The sequence below is a fragment of the Harpia harpyja genome, chromosome 19 (assembly GCF_026419915.1).
Source record: "Harpia harpyja isolate bHarHar1 chromosome 19, bHarHar1 primary haplotype, whole genome shotgun sequence".
NCBI classification, from domain to species: Eukaryota; Metazoa; Chordata; class Aves; order Accipitriformes; family Accipitridae; genus Harpia; species Harpia harpyja.
The window spans coordinates 24,147,948-24,163,032 of record NC_068958.1 but is presented as its reverse complement, the minus strand read 5'-3'; the positions used below and the strand labels follow the sequence as shown (position 1 = coordinate 24,163,032).

General features: G+C 45.7%; 2 protein-coding genes across 6 annotated transcripts in view; both read left to right on the top strand.

Annotated features, from left to right (window-relative positions):
* The first annotated feature begins 136 nt into the window (after positions 1-136).
* BCAS2 (BCAS2 pre-mRNA processing factor) lies at positions 137-4,378 on the top strand. 2 transcript variants are annotated; one of them, XM_052814405.1, is made up of 7 exons: positions 137-299; positions 376-468; positions 618-688; positions 813-974; positions 2,055-2,105; positions 3,325-3,405; positions 3,935-4,378. In XM_052814405.1, the coding sequence occupies exons 1-7, from the start codon at positions 207-209 to the stop codon at positions 4,062-4,064; spliced, it is 681 nt and encodes a 226-aa protein (XP_052670365.1). In that variant the 5' UTR covers positions 137-206; the 3' UTR covers positions 4,065-4,378. The 2 variants fall into 2 exon arrangements, with proteins under 2 accessions (XP_052670365.1, XP_052670366.1); XM_052814406.1 differs by lacking the exon at positions 2,055-2,105.
* Positions 4,379-5,530: 1,152 nt separating this feature from the next.
* Positions 5,531-15,085, top strand: part of TRIM33 (tripartite motif containing 33) — a 42,137-nt gene continuing 32,582 nt past the window's right edge. For 3 of the 4 annotated variants that reach the window (XM_052814402.1, XM_052814401.1, XM_052814403.1), the window contains exon 1: positions 5,532-5,998. In XM_052814402.1, the coding sequence (XP_052670362.1) occupies positions 5,557-5,998 (442 nt within the window). In that variant the 5' untranslated portion in view covers positions 5,532-5,556. Of the gene's footprint in view, positions 5,999-15,085 lie in introns of all 4 variants that reach the window. The other variant, XM_052814404.1, reaches the window with a different exon arrangement.

Here is a 15,085-nt window from a genome sequence, read left to right as displayed (position 1 = left end):
CGGCCGCGCCCGCCCCGCCGCCGGGGGCGGGCCGGGGGGCGGGGCCTGGGGGGCCGGGCCGGGCCGGCGCTAGGTCGCCGCTTGTCTCGCGGGGTCCCGCCGGCCGAGGGCGGGTGCGCACGCGGGGGAGGGGGGCTGGGCGCGCAGGCGCTCTGCGGCAGCGCCGCTTGGCGGGCGGCCGGCGCAGGCGCAGGGCCGGGCGCACGATGGCGGGCCCGGGGTTGGTGGCGGGCGACGTGGTCGTGGACGCGCTGCCCTACTTCGACCAGGGCTACGAGGCGCCGGGCGTCCGGGAGGCGGTGAGTGCGGGCAGGGGCGGCGGGGGCGGGCCGGGGCGGCGGGCGGCGTTCCTGCCTGACGGCCCGTGTGCGCTAGGCCGCGGCGCTGGTGGAGGAGGAGACGCGGCGGTACCGGCCGACGAAGAACTACCTCAGTTACCTGCCGGCGCACGACTACAGCGCCTTCGAGGTGAGGCGGCTCGGCCGGCCCCACGCTCTTCACCCCGAACCTCCCCTGCACCCCGGCCGGCCCCCCCCCCCCCCCCCCCGAATCCCCCCGGTCCTCCCTCGCCACCCCGGCCGGCCCCCCCCGCCGCCTCACCGCTGCCTTCCCCGCAGACCGAGATCATGCGGAACGAGTTCGAGCGCCTGGCGGCCCGGCAGCCCCTCGAGCTGCTCAGCATGAAGAGGTGAGCCGGGGCGGCCCGAGCAGCCGCCCGCCCCCGGCGCTGGCCGTGGCGGCCCCCGGGAGCGCCGCCGGGGCAGCGGTGCCTGCCGCGCCTTCTCCTGAGGCGGGCGGGCGGCGTGTTCTAGGTACGAGCTGCCAGCCCCGTCCTCTGGCCAGAAGAACGATATCACGGCGTGGCAGGAGTGTGTCAACAACTCCATGGCGCAACTGGAGCACCAGGCGGTCCGCATCGAGAACCTGGAGTTAATGTCGCAGCACGGTTGTAACGCTTGGAAGGTGTACAACGAGTAAGGCTTTCATCTGCTTTGCTGAACCTAGCTGAAGTTCTGGCTTCAATTCCTGTGTATTTCTCACGTTTTCCCGTGTAAGTCTGGTGGGGATCTTTAGAATGTATCCTGGAATAACTGAGCTCCTTTGAGAGAGCTGTATGTGGAAGAAAAGGAGGCTGCTCTGAAAGAGAAGAAGCTGTCTCTCTGGCCAAGAAATAGCCTGTGTTTCAGTACATCCCAGTCTTGAATTTCATGAGTTATTGTTTGGGTAGCGGTTGGTGATAATGGGCTTTAAGGGAGGATAACTAAAGGGACTAATGACAGCCTGCAAAAGGATAACTCAGTAGTGGAAATAAAGATGACTTACCACTGATCCCGCTCAGCCTGGAGTCATTATTAATAAAGCTGTCATAAAAGCCAAAAAAAGTTGTAGGCAGTGTGGCTGCAGGAAGCACCAGGGCTATTTCAGGCAGAGAATGTTAACGTCCACTTTTGAGAAGGGTTAGCTTACCCTTAGATAAAGGTGTGGAGAAAGGGAAGGTGCAACTTAACCTTTGAGAGAAGGCAAAGGGTTGCTTAGCTTAGGAGAAGGGTGGCAGGTAGAGGATCTACTAGCTTGTGCATATATTAGGAAGTGAAAAGAACTCTTTGTGCTCTGACAATGTTATATGAGGGAAGCAATAATAAAAATTGGTTAGGGGTAGTTTTAGAATTAAAATTAGAAGATGGGTGATAAGGTAGGGAGATGTTACAATAGCATTCTAGTCAGAATAGCACAAGCATGCAGTAACAAGCTTGAAGATAAAACTTGATCAGCTAATGGATTTGTTTTTATGATGCTGTCTGATGGCAAGGGCTGACCATAGCGATTATTGAAGGTTTATGTCATAAAACTGCATATGTTACAGTTGGAGCGTTTTGGCGTTGTGTCATTCCCTTCAGGAGTGACGAGCACAGGCTGCACTGAGAACAAGTTGTCTGGTGTTTGCATTGAAGCGGCTTGTTGCTTCCTTAACTGAAGAGTTAAATTGCAGGTTAAATGGGTCTGATCTAGCAATTGTATGTTTTCCTAATGCTTTGCTTGCATTCTGCTATTAGACATCTGGTTCATATGATAGAACAAGCCCAGAAAGAGCTTCAGAAGTTGAGGTGAGTTATTCTTTTTCATATTTTCATACTGAAGTTGGAGGTTGAAAGCGAACCCCTCTTCCCACCCCCCACCCCAAGCTATACAAAGGCTTGTGTATATGCTGCTGCTGTGATCATAGGAAAAAAGACCCAGTAATAACAATAGATAAGGAATCTGACCCTGCCCTCCCCAAGCAGTTACATTCATAATGCCTATGCCACTCAAACTTTGTGTTTGTTGTGTTTTGTTTTGTCCGAACCTCTGCTTTGAACAGAATGGACTGTGGTGGAATCCTCTTGAAATGCAGTCATGTTTTCTTTTTGCTGCTGCTAAGACTTTTATTTAGCGTGCAGTTGTCTCTGCGAAGACATGTTCCCCGATGTTAGGCTCGGCCTATCATTTTAAAGTGGATGCTTTAATGAGTTTACAGAGATGGATTACTCGGGGATGGAGGTCATAGTATATTGAAATGATGTGCCTTCATAACTCACTCTATTTAGACAGCATGCTATGGACTTGGCAAGTAACGCTTTTCAGCTTTCAGATTTAGGTGAACTACTGTGATTTTTAGCCTGAAGATGGGAGTGTGTACTGGGACATGGGTAGAAGGCAAGTTGCATAGTGATTTGTATCTTTTATGAGTACCTGCGTGTTAAGATTAGCTGGAATTGCTGTCTTCAATGGAATCGGTGTGGGAAAGGGTAGAAGCAGAACTCAAGTTGGGAAGGCTAAAGGAACACCATGATGTACAGCAAGGAGGCTAACAGAGTACAAGCGTTAGCAGTGTGAACTAAGACCGAAGTATTTTAAGCATTCTGCACTTCTTGGGTGCTTCATTGTATTACTGAATTTTGTGCATGATTAGCCATTCATCTTTCCTTTTCTGACTTTTTTTTCAGAGAGAACAAAACATTTTCTTTGTTCTGCACTTGTCCAGGAGCAGTAGGCTTGAATGTTTGAAGTTTTGCTGGTAGCAGAGTGGAAGATATTTTGTTGTTGTTTTTGTTGTATTGGGGTTTCTTTGTGTTTTTTTTTAAATTATTTTTTATTTATCTCGGGGTTCTGTGTGCAGCCCTGTACTGGGATTTGTCCATCTATATGTTGTAGTTACGGTCCTGGCTACACAAGTGTTTTCTGGTAGTACTTTTAGGGATTAGGTATATTTTGAAATTAGCAGCAGATACTACAAATTGTAAAGAAAGTAGACAAAAAAAAATACATGGATCTTTTTCTCCCCAGGAAAAACATTCAAGATCTGAACTGGCAGCGAAAGAACATGCAGCTCACAGCTGGGGCTAAGCTACGAGAAATGGAATCTACGTAAGTATCTAGAATTTTTCTGTTAAATCTTCCACAAGTATATCTTTTGCTTGAAATTCTTCCATGCAGAGCATCAGTGATCTTTCAGTACTATTGTAGGATGTTATCACATGAATACTGTTGCTTTGCACAAAGTGTTTTAAAGGATTTGTAATTCAGGTCTATATAATAGTTACTGTGGTGAAGTGAATCAATGAGCAACAGATGTGAAAAGGAGGGCATATTAGCTCCTTGAAATTGCCCAAGTTGTTTCTTAAACTCTTCTTCATCTAAGTATTGGAAGTTAGTGAATTTGAGTCTAGTAAACTAAATTTTGTATGTTAAGGTTTAACAGGGTTAAAAACTACTTTTTATCACTTTGATTGTTCAAATTACCATTGATATCAACTGAGGCTTATCATGTACTGAGAAAAATACTGCTTTATTCTGTGTCTTTGTGCTTTCTTTGGAGCAATAATTGTCTTTGATTTCAGAATCAGAGGACTGTTAAATAACACTTGAAGGCTTTTTTATTTCTTTTCTCTTCCAGATGGGTGTCTCTTGTCAGTAAAAATTACGAGATTGAACGAACAATTGTGCAGCTAGAAAATGAAATTTCACAAATCAAACAGCAGCATGGGGAAGCAAACAAGGAGAATATCCAGCAAGACTTCCAGTGACTTAATCCCTACTGTCTTACTGCAGCATGTGTTAAAAAACAAAACAAAAAACTTTGGAGATGCTATGTGTTCGTAGACACCTCTAGTTGCAGTTGTGTGAGGTGATACAAAGGTATTTTCATTGTTTCTTGTTTTACATTCTGGGAAGGAGGCAGGGTAGACTCAAAATGTCCTGTTCAGATGTACTATGGGCACAGTTAAGCATACTGTGAATTGTTTCACTCCTTACATACCTAAAGCAGGAGCTCTTAAAAACACCTGTTTCATGTTTTTGTGTTTTCCCCTATGCCTGTAATAAATGTTGTTTTGCTAAATGTATGGCTTCTGCTTCATGTTCACAACACGGCCTGAGTGCTGTCAACGAAGTGGGCTTTGCCAAGTGAACCCACCCCATAGCACTGCGTGGTTGGTGTGCGTAATCTTGAATTCGGCATGGGAGGCTGTGTCTGGGGAAGAGGCTGCTGCTTGGCGTTACAGCACTCCTAACTGGCCCACGCCAACCCAGGAGAAAGGCTAGTACGCAACGTTGCAGTAGCGTTGCAAAGGTAAATGCTTGTTCCTGTGCACGAGGTGTCCCAGCCGAATGGCCTGCGCCCGAGGGGATTTTCGTTACGGGTTTTATCCCCTGCGCTACGAGGGTGCGGTGTTGATCGTCCAGTGACCTCCTAATGCATGTTTCTAATGATCCATCGTAAGAGTGCTGCAGCACAGTGACTGTATTTTTGTAGGTCTTGCAGCCTCGTGGTACGTCACCATCCCCGCGGCTCACCTGCTCCTCCCGCCCTCCAGCGCTGGCTTCCGCAAACTCGCCAGGACGCGCGTGTCTCTGGGACACGGCCCCCTCGGTTCCCGCGGTGAGGACAGAGAGTTCCTTACCGTAGGCGATGGCTGGTTCCTCGGCAGGGGTACGTAACGGGCCTCGGCTCTCCCAGTCACGACGCAGCCCTCGCACCCGCCAGAGCTCCTCCCGCCTGGCGCGTCTCCACTGTTGGCGCCGCAGCCGGGCCGTGACGGCCTCCCGCGCGGCAGGGCGCCGGTTGCTGGAGGCGCGGGGCGTTCGCAGGCGCGGGCAGGGCCGCCCGCTCCACCGCTGCCCGGGCAGGGCCGCGGCCGCAGCAGGCGCTGGGCTCGGGACCGGGACCGGGACCGGGACCAGCTGCGCGGGGGGGCGGGGCTCGCTGCGAGCCCCGCCCCCAGGGCCGCCGGCTCCCTCTGGGGCGATTGGTTGGGAAGCCGCTGACGCCGACCAGTGGGGATTCACCCCGCGTTGCGGTGACAGGCCCGCGCTCCGCCCTGGCCGGCGGAGCGTCACGACTCCGTCTTCGCCGACGCCCCCCGTGGCGACGGAGTACGCGCGCCCGCGCACGGCCTCTCGCGCCGCACCGAGCGCGCCTGCGCCAGCCTCGGACCCGCCTGCCTGCCGGGGCGCGCGCACGGCGCGCCGTGACGCCGTGCGTGCGCGGAGCGGGGAGTCAGGTTCAAAGGAGGAAACATGGCGGAAAACAAAGGAGGCGGCGGCGGCGGGGAGGGGGCTGCCGAGGCCGGGCCGGGCGGCGGCGGCGGCCTGGAGCCTGCGGCCGCGTCCCCCTCCGCCGCCGCGCCGCCCGAGGAGCGGGAGAGCCCGGGCGCGGCGGCGGCGGCGGCGGCGGAGCGCGCTCTCGGGGAGGCCGAGGCCGAGGCGGCGGCGGGGCCCGGCGTCGTTCCGGGGCCGGGCCCGGGCCCCAGCCCGGTGCCCCCGCTGACACCGGCGGCGCCGGGGCCCTTCTCGCTGCTGGACACCTGCGCCGTTTGCGCGCAGAGCCTGCAGAGCCGGCGGGAGGCCGAGCCCAAGCTGCTGCCCTGCCTGCACTCCTTCTGCCGGCGCTGCCTGCCCGAGCCCGAGCGGCAGCTCAGCGTGCCCGTGCCCGGTGGGGCCAACGGCGACATCCAGCAAGGTGAGGGCGGGGGGCGGCCGGGCGTTCGCCCGCCCGCGGCTTCTCCGCCGGCCAGCTTCTCCGCTTCTCCGTTGCTCGCCGGCTTCTCGCTGCTGGCGGCGGGCGGGCGGGCGGCTGGCTTCGCTTTCCTGGGGCTTGAGCCCGTGGCTTTTCTCGGCCTTGTTCGGTGGCTGTACCCGGAGAGGTTGCGTACGTGACCGCCGGTGTTTCTGGTGCCCTCGTCCTCCGCGGTCTATCTTAGGACGCCCGCCAGCAGCTGACTTTGTATTTTCAACCGACTTAGGCTGAAACTTGGAAGTTCTTGGAATTACGGTGTGAGTTGCATTGTGCGTTTTGTTTTGCTTTGGCTTTCGGGGTGCTGCAGTAGAGGTGTGTCTGCGAGGAGGTGTTCAACTGCCGAGTTGTACAGCACTCGAAAAAAAATTTGTCTGTGCGAAATCTAGTTCGCTGTTACAGTATTACACGCTCACTTGCAAGTGGTGTGTGTAGCACACCTGCTTTCAGGTACGTGTTTCCTGAGGACTGAGTTAAAACACTGCGGTGCTGTTTGTCAGTTGACTAGCTGTGCCTGTGTACTCTAGGCATATGTAACTTTTGTGCCATGGAACAAGCGTAGACTGCTCCTTCCAGGTGTTTTTATTGAAATCATAGCTTGAATTAAATTTTTTTATTTTATGTGTTCAGGGATGGAATTGAAAAGCTTCTGGAGCTTTTAATGGAGTGACTCACACGCTGTGGTTTACAGACCAAGCTAGGGCCCTGGTAAGTGGTTTTACAGGTCTTCACTGGGCCTTGCGGTCAAAGAGACCTTGTTTGGTGACATCTTTCTGGTTTTAGCAAGGACTCAAGCCTTTCCTGGGTTGCGTAGTGAGGGAATTAACCTGGCTTGATAGTGGTTCTTTCATCCAAATTGTTCAAAAGTGGTTCATCTAGGATGTGGTCTTAGAAAGTCTGTCAGTTTTGAAAAGATAGTGCATTAAATATAGTTCATAAGTGCATTAAATAAAGCACTAGGTTGGTCTTTTGATCCTTCTTGTTAAATTCAAGATTCTATGTTTTTGCATTATATATGCTGGTGAAAGACACAGAACTTGGAAAGCTAGGTTTGTTTTATTAGCAGTTAGCAGGAGTTATCTGAATCCTGCTATGCCCGTTAGGATACAAGTGTGGGAACAACATGAAGCGTAGCTTCTGAAGTATATGTAAACTGGAATGTCAATCCTTGTTATACACATTTTAAGAATCCTTGATTGTGTGCTTTGGAGAAGTAAGAATTCATCTTTGGATTGCTGCATCAAAAACTTTTAGATGATGTGAGCAAGATGTGCGTATAGGGTCTAGGAGAGAATACTGGTAGAGGTGTGGATGATCCATCTGTAGTGGTACATAAGTCTGTGTGAACAAATGTATTAGCTCAGTAGGTTATTTAAGAATGAGACATTGACCAACCAGAAGATGCAGTTTTGTGGACAGCTCTCTCTGCACATTGTAAATGGAATCAGTTGAATGGCATGTGAAATGCTTACCAGTAAATCAGGTACAAAATGGACATTCTCAACATACACAGAAGTACCACATTGCTTAGTCATGCAGGTTCCTTTCCTGTTGGCATGGGTTTTGATAGTCATGAGTGTTACTTCCACTTCTGCTTCTCTAGTCTCCTTAGCCATGAGCAGGTGTTTTTTCATGAGGGAAGAATTACTGGGAAGTGGTACCCATAGCTACACCTGAAGCAGGTTACACTTAACTGCAGGCTCTCACTGCTGGATTATATGCTGTTCTATTTTATATGCATTTAAATTTGCCTGCTATTTTTCAGTGTCTCTACACCTAGATGAGAAAATTACAGGTGCTATAGAAAAGAACTGGATTTTTCTTTTGACAGTTTTTCTGGTTGCTTTCTTAATTAGTTTCAGATTTTGCTCTGTAAGAGTTGTCAGTACTTGAAATAGTAAATATGTGTATTTATTGGGTAATAACTGTGGAAGCTGCTTACTAGGAGTTGAGTGTGAGGTCAGTACCTACAGAGCAGTTCTCTGAGTGACAGTACCCTTCCCTGATGAAAGCATGCTGCTGCTCTCATAGAGAAAACAGTAAGGATGCTTGAAGGCAGTAGTTCATGGTCTATATCAGCATCTCTTCTTCTACCCTGTTGCCACTCTGTTGAGAGACACTGCTAATGAAGACAGAAGAATGGTCCCAACGCCTAAAAGTTTGAGAAACACTGACTAAAGTTTGAAACAATTACGTAAAGTTGTGGTTTGCTGTATTATAAGGAGGTAACTGGTAGGTTCATACCTATTGCACTGGTGAAAGAATTTTTTTTTTTTTGCTGTTGTTTACATTTATGTTGGGGAAAAAAATCAGAAGTTTTGGGGCTTATATGTTTAAAATGTATTTTCATGACATTTATTTAACATAAAAAGTAGCATCTTGTATTCAGTTTAATGACTTAATAGGTCATTGGAATGTGCATTTTATTTGGTGGATAGATGATTTCTTTACTCCTGGTGTTTCAGCTGTCCAACTGGATTCTTTCTTTCAGATTGAATAGGTTACAAGAAAATGCCTTCTTGTATTTGTATCACAGTATTCTGAAAAATGTTTATTTCTAAGTTAGAGATTTCAGATGGTTACAGATACAGCAAAACAACTTTTTACTTACCTGCTGCTGCTGCTCCTGGGATGATAGGTTGTTTTGAGGTTTCACTGCCTCACCGAGATATTTACAATCTCTCTTAAGAAGATTATCTCAATAGAGAGAATGTGTGTCTCTCCCAGCTCCTTGTGAATGTCACAATCTTCATTAGGCTGAAAAACTAAAAAAGAGCTGCAAGATGCTTTCAGAGGGCCTAAGGGAAACATACACAATTGGTTAATGTGCGTGTGTATAATTTGAGGAACAATATATTTACTACTGAGTGCTATAATGTATAGTATCGTAAATTATTTTGATACGCTGAATTCAACTGCCATACCCAGTGTTTGTGTATTTAGAAACTGTGTATTAGTCACACATTAAATTACACAGTAACTTTTTAATTTGCTTTGGAAGGGGGACATAAAAATGGTATGATGTCTATGAGAATGTGACATATCACTTAAACTGAGTTTGGTAGTAGTTACTGTATTTTCAGTCTAGAAAGCTGAAAATTCCTGCATCAAATAGTCTGCTTAGGCTATGTAAATGCAGGCCATCTTAGTTTCAGTGAATGTTAGTACGCATCACCTGAACTCTCTTGATTCTTTAGCTTTCTCCTGTGTTGATGAATGAGGGTCATGAATATATGCTGGAGCCCAGCAAAGGCTGAGTCCTGAAAAATGTTCAGTTCATATTCTGGACTTACTAAAAATCTTGGTCTGAAACTTAAATTTCAGTCTAAATTAATAGTGTATTTTAAAATAATGGTTTTGAGAACATTCTAGGCATGTGTTATTTTTATAAGAATTGATGTCTGTGACTGCTATAAATCAGTTTTTCATATAAAATATGATGTGTTATCAGTTCAGTGCATGACAGTTGTGATATAAGCAGGGATTGTTTGTCCAAAAAAAAAAAAAAAAAAAAAGCTGAGTTAGGAGTGGACCTTGAAAGCAGTTAGTTTATTTTTTAATGTATTCTGATAGATTTTAGTCTGATTGTGTCATTCACTTAACCTGTGATGTTTCAAGGTCTAATCACTGAAACTAGAACAAGGGTTTTGATGTATGGCTATGCAGAATCATGTTTTGACCCTTACATATGAGAGAAGTAAGTATTATGCATGTGCAGTAACTACAATTGGTGTTCTCAACCAATAAATGAAACCTGGCAGAGATTCATTCCTTAGAGGGGTGCATACATGCCAAGTTTGAACTTAAAACGGAAGCTTGAGTTATTAGATTGCATGAGTGCTTGCAAATATTTCCTGAACTGTGAAGCTTTATCATCATTATAAAAATGTAAACATCTGAAAGGATTTTGAATTTTCTTTTATTCATTTAGTACTTTTGTGTTGGCAATCAACCTGACACATTTCAACAGAAAACAAAGATGTGTGTTTAAAACCAGGTGTCTAAAATGATGCTGTTCACTCAACAGTAATTAGGCTTGTAGAGGTTGATGACTTGATTATCAGCGGATGGTGTGGTAGAGTTTTAGGCTAGCACTAATTGAGGTCTCCTAAGTATCAACAGAAAATCTGAGCCATTTCTTTAAAATGAATATTCTTGAAGGAGCACAGCATCACATAGGTTGGCAGGGACTTGCAGATGTGTCTAGCTCGACCTCTTGCTCAAAGCAGGTCTGGTTAGAGGAGGTTCTTCAGGGCCTTGTCCGCTTGTCTGCTGGGATGGCAACTTCACAACTTCTCTGAGCCTCTGTTGCAGTGTTTGCCCATCCTTGTAAATATGTGAAATACATTGTGTTGAAGCAAGTTTTGCCCTGTTCCTGCCTGTATGTGTTAATACCCGTCCTTTCTCTGCGCACCTTGGGGAAGAGCCTGGCTCTGCCCTGCTGCCCCGTTGGGCAGTTGCAGGCAGTGGTGAGGTCCCTGGTCTGAGAGGGGTGGCCTCTCCTCACATGTTGTGTGTTCCAGCCCTGCTCTGGGCTTGCCCCAGTTTGTCAGTCTGTCCTGTACTGGGGAGTCCCAGATGGGGCCCAGTGTCCAGGTGTGGTTTCCCAGAGTGCTGAAAAGGGGAAGGATTGCTGTCCTGGACCTGCTGGCTGTACCTGCTAATGCAGCCTGGGATGCATTCGTCTTTTTTGCTGAAGGGTGTGCTGTTGACTCCTGTTCAACTTCTTTTCCATAAGGTACTGTAAACATTGTATTTTAGAGTATTAAAGTGAGGTCAAAGTTACTTTTTTATACTCCTGTTTTAGGGTTTTAGTACTCTTGAATGTCATGAAGCGACTAAAGAATTTATAAAGATTTTCGTATTACAGACCAGAGCTTATGTTAAAGGAGTTGGATCTTATGAAAATACAAATTTTACTGTGTAAGTAGGGATATATAGGAATGCGAGTGTTTGGGTTCAATATTTGAATACACTTTGAGAGATACTTTGAATTTATAATTTTGAACTACTGGAAAGACTCCTTACGTTAGCCCAGTGGTGGAGGGGATCCAGTGCTGAACGGTGCTACTGAAGTACAAAGTGCTTTTTGTAGCATCTTATCCCTTGATCGTGTACATCGTGTGCTTGCCATGCCCTCCCCCATTGAGATCAATGATCTCCTCACCCTCAGCAACACCCTTTATTTTGTTGTCAAAAGCTGTCTTGGAGTTAGAACTTCAGTGACTTTATTTTCCATCATGGCTTTTTGTTCTCTCTGAAGTTTAGGAAGTGTTTGGTTAGGCTGTGACATGTTCATTTTAAGTTGGCTGAAGTAAACTTATATGTGAAGTCAACAAGTGAATGTATGGATGCTTTAGTATGGAAGCTTCTTACAGAAATTAGCTATTTTGCTTTAGCTAGTGTAATGTTTGTAGCAAGTAGGTAAGTTTCCATGGCTAGTTCTAACTGTGTTCCCCTTTCTTCCTCCCCACTTCCCCTTTCTCTAACCCTTGGGCTGCAGTGCTGGAGCCTCCCAGCCAGCTTCTCTCTAGTGTTTGTAAACAAAAACTAGAAGACCAGATCAAGAGGATGGTAGTATGTGGGTTTGGCTCGGAAACAGGTTGATTCTTACTGGCTCAGGAAGCCTTGCTCTTCTACAGATGGTCTCTGAAACATCTGATGAAATTCCAAAAGGGAATTTTTAGAAGTGTGCGTAGGGAGCAATGAATAATATTCAGAAAATTCCAGGTTGTTTCTTCTTGTGCAATAGTAGTAGGTATGAGTTTGAACGCATACTGTCTTACTGGGCAGGACGTGTCTTCCCTAGCAAAGATGTACTGGGGACAGACCAGTTGATTTCAACTTATGTTAAAAGTACCGAGAGTCTGAATTCCTTAATATCAAGCTGGAGTGAGTATTGTAGCTGAAGACTTGGCATAAGCTTTCTCTGGAGACGGTTTCTCTGGTTTGATCCTACAAGGCTGGAAGTATAGAGAATCAAGCCTTTCCCCTTCCATCTCTGTAGCTCTCAAGCATTTTTAAAATTTGGAAGAGTATTTTAGTGTTGTCAGGATTAAGATGTCAGACTGGAGAAATTAATTCTAAGGAATGTTTGAATAAATTTCCTGTTGAAACTAGTTCAAGATGAAGGCTTTCATAGTTATGTTAACCTGTTGGAAAAAATTGCCTGTTTTGAGATGCGCACAAATAGCCATCAGAGAAATGTTGTTACCCTTGGGAAACTTTAAACAAAACCATATACAAGGTAATTCTCATAGTTCAGAGTTACAATTAAGAAAAATACTTTTGTTGCAGGTTTAGGTGTTAGTTGGCAATGGTAGATTAAAAGCATCTCCTATTCGAAATCTTAAGTTCTTTGAAATGTTCCATCGTGATTTGCTGCTGGATTATGTTGCAGATTTTTTAGCAGTCTTTCTGTTTTTATGAAAACAGAATTGCTTTTTCTCCTCTATTTACTTCAGTTTTGCACTTTCTGACATCCTTTGATGTCTGTGGTCTAGTTTAGTGTGCTTTAGCTAAATCATAAGCAGTTAAAAGGATTACATAGATGCTACTCTCATTAGTGTTCTTAATAAAGTCTTTGACAAATAAGAACGTCTAATGTGCAATGTAAGGAAGATGTGACTTCTAGCAGTTGTATAACCAGCAGTTCAACATGTGTTGCATAGTAAAATTTGTGCGACTTGCCTCTCTTTGGTCTGACAAAACTCTTCACCTGAGGTATTCTGTGTTCTGCTTCGGTTGGAAGTGTAGGTCATAACCTTGACAGAAGTTGCCAAGAGAGCTGGAGCCGTACCAAAATGTTCTTGTTGTACGGCTTTTCCTTGGTTTCGCAGTTGTGATCCACAGCCTGATTTGCAGAGATGTGGACTCCTGTGCAGGGCAGGGGCAGCCCTTCCCGGGGTAGTGACCGTTTTGGGGATGTGGCCAGCATTCCCGATTCCATCTGCTGCGGGCTCTGCCTTGAGTCCCGTCAGTCTGCTGGAGAGAGCTGGGGTGCAGGGCGGCTCAGGCAGCTCCCCAAGGCTAATTCCTGCCATAGTTCTTACAGATCCATCCCTGACTGCCTTCTTGCAGGGATGCGCTTCTGTCTGTTCTCCTTTGTGGTTTTCTTCAGCTCAGAGTAGTGTCTTGGACTAATTGCTCCTCCTGACTGTGTCAGGAGACTCCTTAGGAGCGTGTCGCAAGGAATCTGGGAGTTTCTTTTCTCCCTCTGTTGCAGGCTTTGGAAACTCTGGTAGGGAGGAATGGCTCATGATGTGAGAAGATGGCAAGTGAAACCTGTCTCCCTTTGAGTGGGGTTGACAATGCAAGGCAGGCTTTTCCTACCTGCTGGATTGGTGACTCTCAAACCAAATTTCCGGGTAAGAAATTATTCCTGCTTCTCACTTAAATCAGCCTGAGGTAGGGTAAAAGGAGAGAAACAAAACTCAGTTTAGGCTACATGTTGTATGTAGCGGTGGATGGCAGACAGTAAACATGTAGGATTGAAAAGATTTTTGCTGTTCTGTATAAAGTCTGGAGAATTGTGTGACAAAAAGTAGAATCTGATCTTAACTGCTCAATTAATTGAGAGTAGGATGTAGTTCATTTCACCACAGTATTACTGGAAATGGCAGGGAGGGGAAAATTTGGTATGTATAGCTGTGTATATCAAGTACTGTGGAAAAGAGGTAATGAGTGTTTATGCTCATGGTTGTTACAGGTCTTATATACCATTGTGAGGTTTGTGATATAAACAAGTAGGAAAACTGGTGACGTCAGTCCTCTTAAATGCAGAGTAAGAAGCTTAGAAGCCCACTTCTGTTATCTGCATCTCTTGTAAAATAGTTCATCATTTTCTGTGGCCTTTTAGGTCCAAAGGCTGATTGTTCTTGGATTTCTTCATGAAGGTACGGGTATTCACAGGAGCATCTGTGGATCACTGGTGACATTCCTGGGATGCTTTTTTTTGGGGGGGGGGGCGGGGGTTTGGCACCTGAAGTATAACTGTGTTCCTGTAGCTAATGCTGATGACAGTATTTTGATGATAGTGTACTGTAAGTCAGAAATGAACTGCTGTTTAAAATGTTTTAGACCCTCAGTGCAGAGTTTCATGTGATACAGTCAATACTTACTATTTCTTCTAAAATTTTTTGCCAAGGAAGAAGCATTTCTGTTTTATAGTTAGGTGAAACTGAGCTATATGGGATTTGAAATGTGAAGTCTGAAAGAAACTTCCTGATTTTCAGCTCTTCACTTTATTGCTGATGTTAACCTGTGGATATCGATTTATGGCTTCAAAATAATGGGAAGCCATCGCTGAGAACATAGGAAGTCTTTATGGTAGTAATTAGGATTGGGGGGACATCATAAACCAGTCTAACCTTCATAATTTCTATGAATATGTCTAATTCTAATTCAGCTGTGATTTAGAAAAAAATTGATCTCTTAACAATATTTTTTGTTGTGTGCTGTCTGATACATTCCTTGGAAGTAGTTACATGCCTGTTTTGAAAGCAGAGTTACAGTGGAAATGTGTGTACTAGGGCTAATGTGTTTGGTTTGGGTTTGTTTTTTTAAACAGTATTAAGCTTCTAATTTAAAATGATGCAGAAAAACAATGTAATAAGTTCTGCTGGAGTATAAGTAGGATGATATTTTTACTTTTACTTCATTTTAATTTTTTTACCTAAGAATTTTTTTGGACTGAAACTGGCAGTGCAACCTTGTTTTTTCTAGTAGGTTATATAAACATTTGAGCCTTAGTTTGTCCTAAAATACATTCTCATTAAATTTTTACCATAAACTTTGTAGCTTGCAAATTATCTCAAGTTTTGACAGGTAAGGATTTCTTTCTGTTTTTCCTCTATGTAAATGCTATTTCAGTGTGATTTTTCTCTACTTTTCCCTCTCCCCTCACAAAATGAGCCACATCTGTATCTTTTCAGTAATGCAGTTTGGTTTCTAGTACAAATGATACTGCATTAATTTGTTTTATATTAGGTTAAAAGACCAGGACATGAGTGAGTATGGGATGTGTAGTGGCTC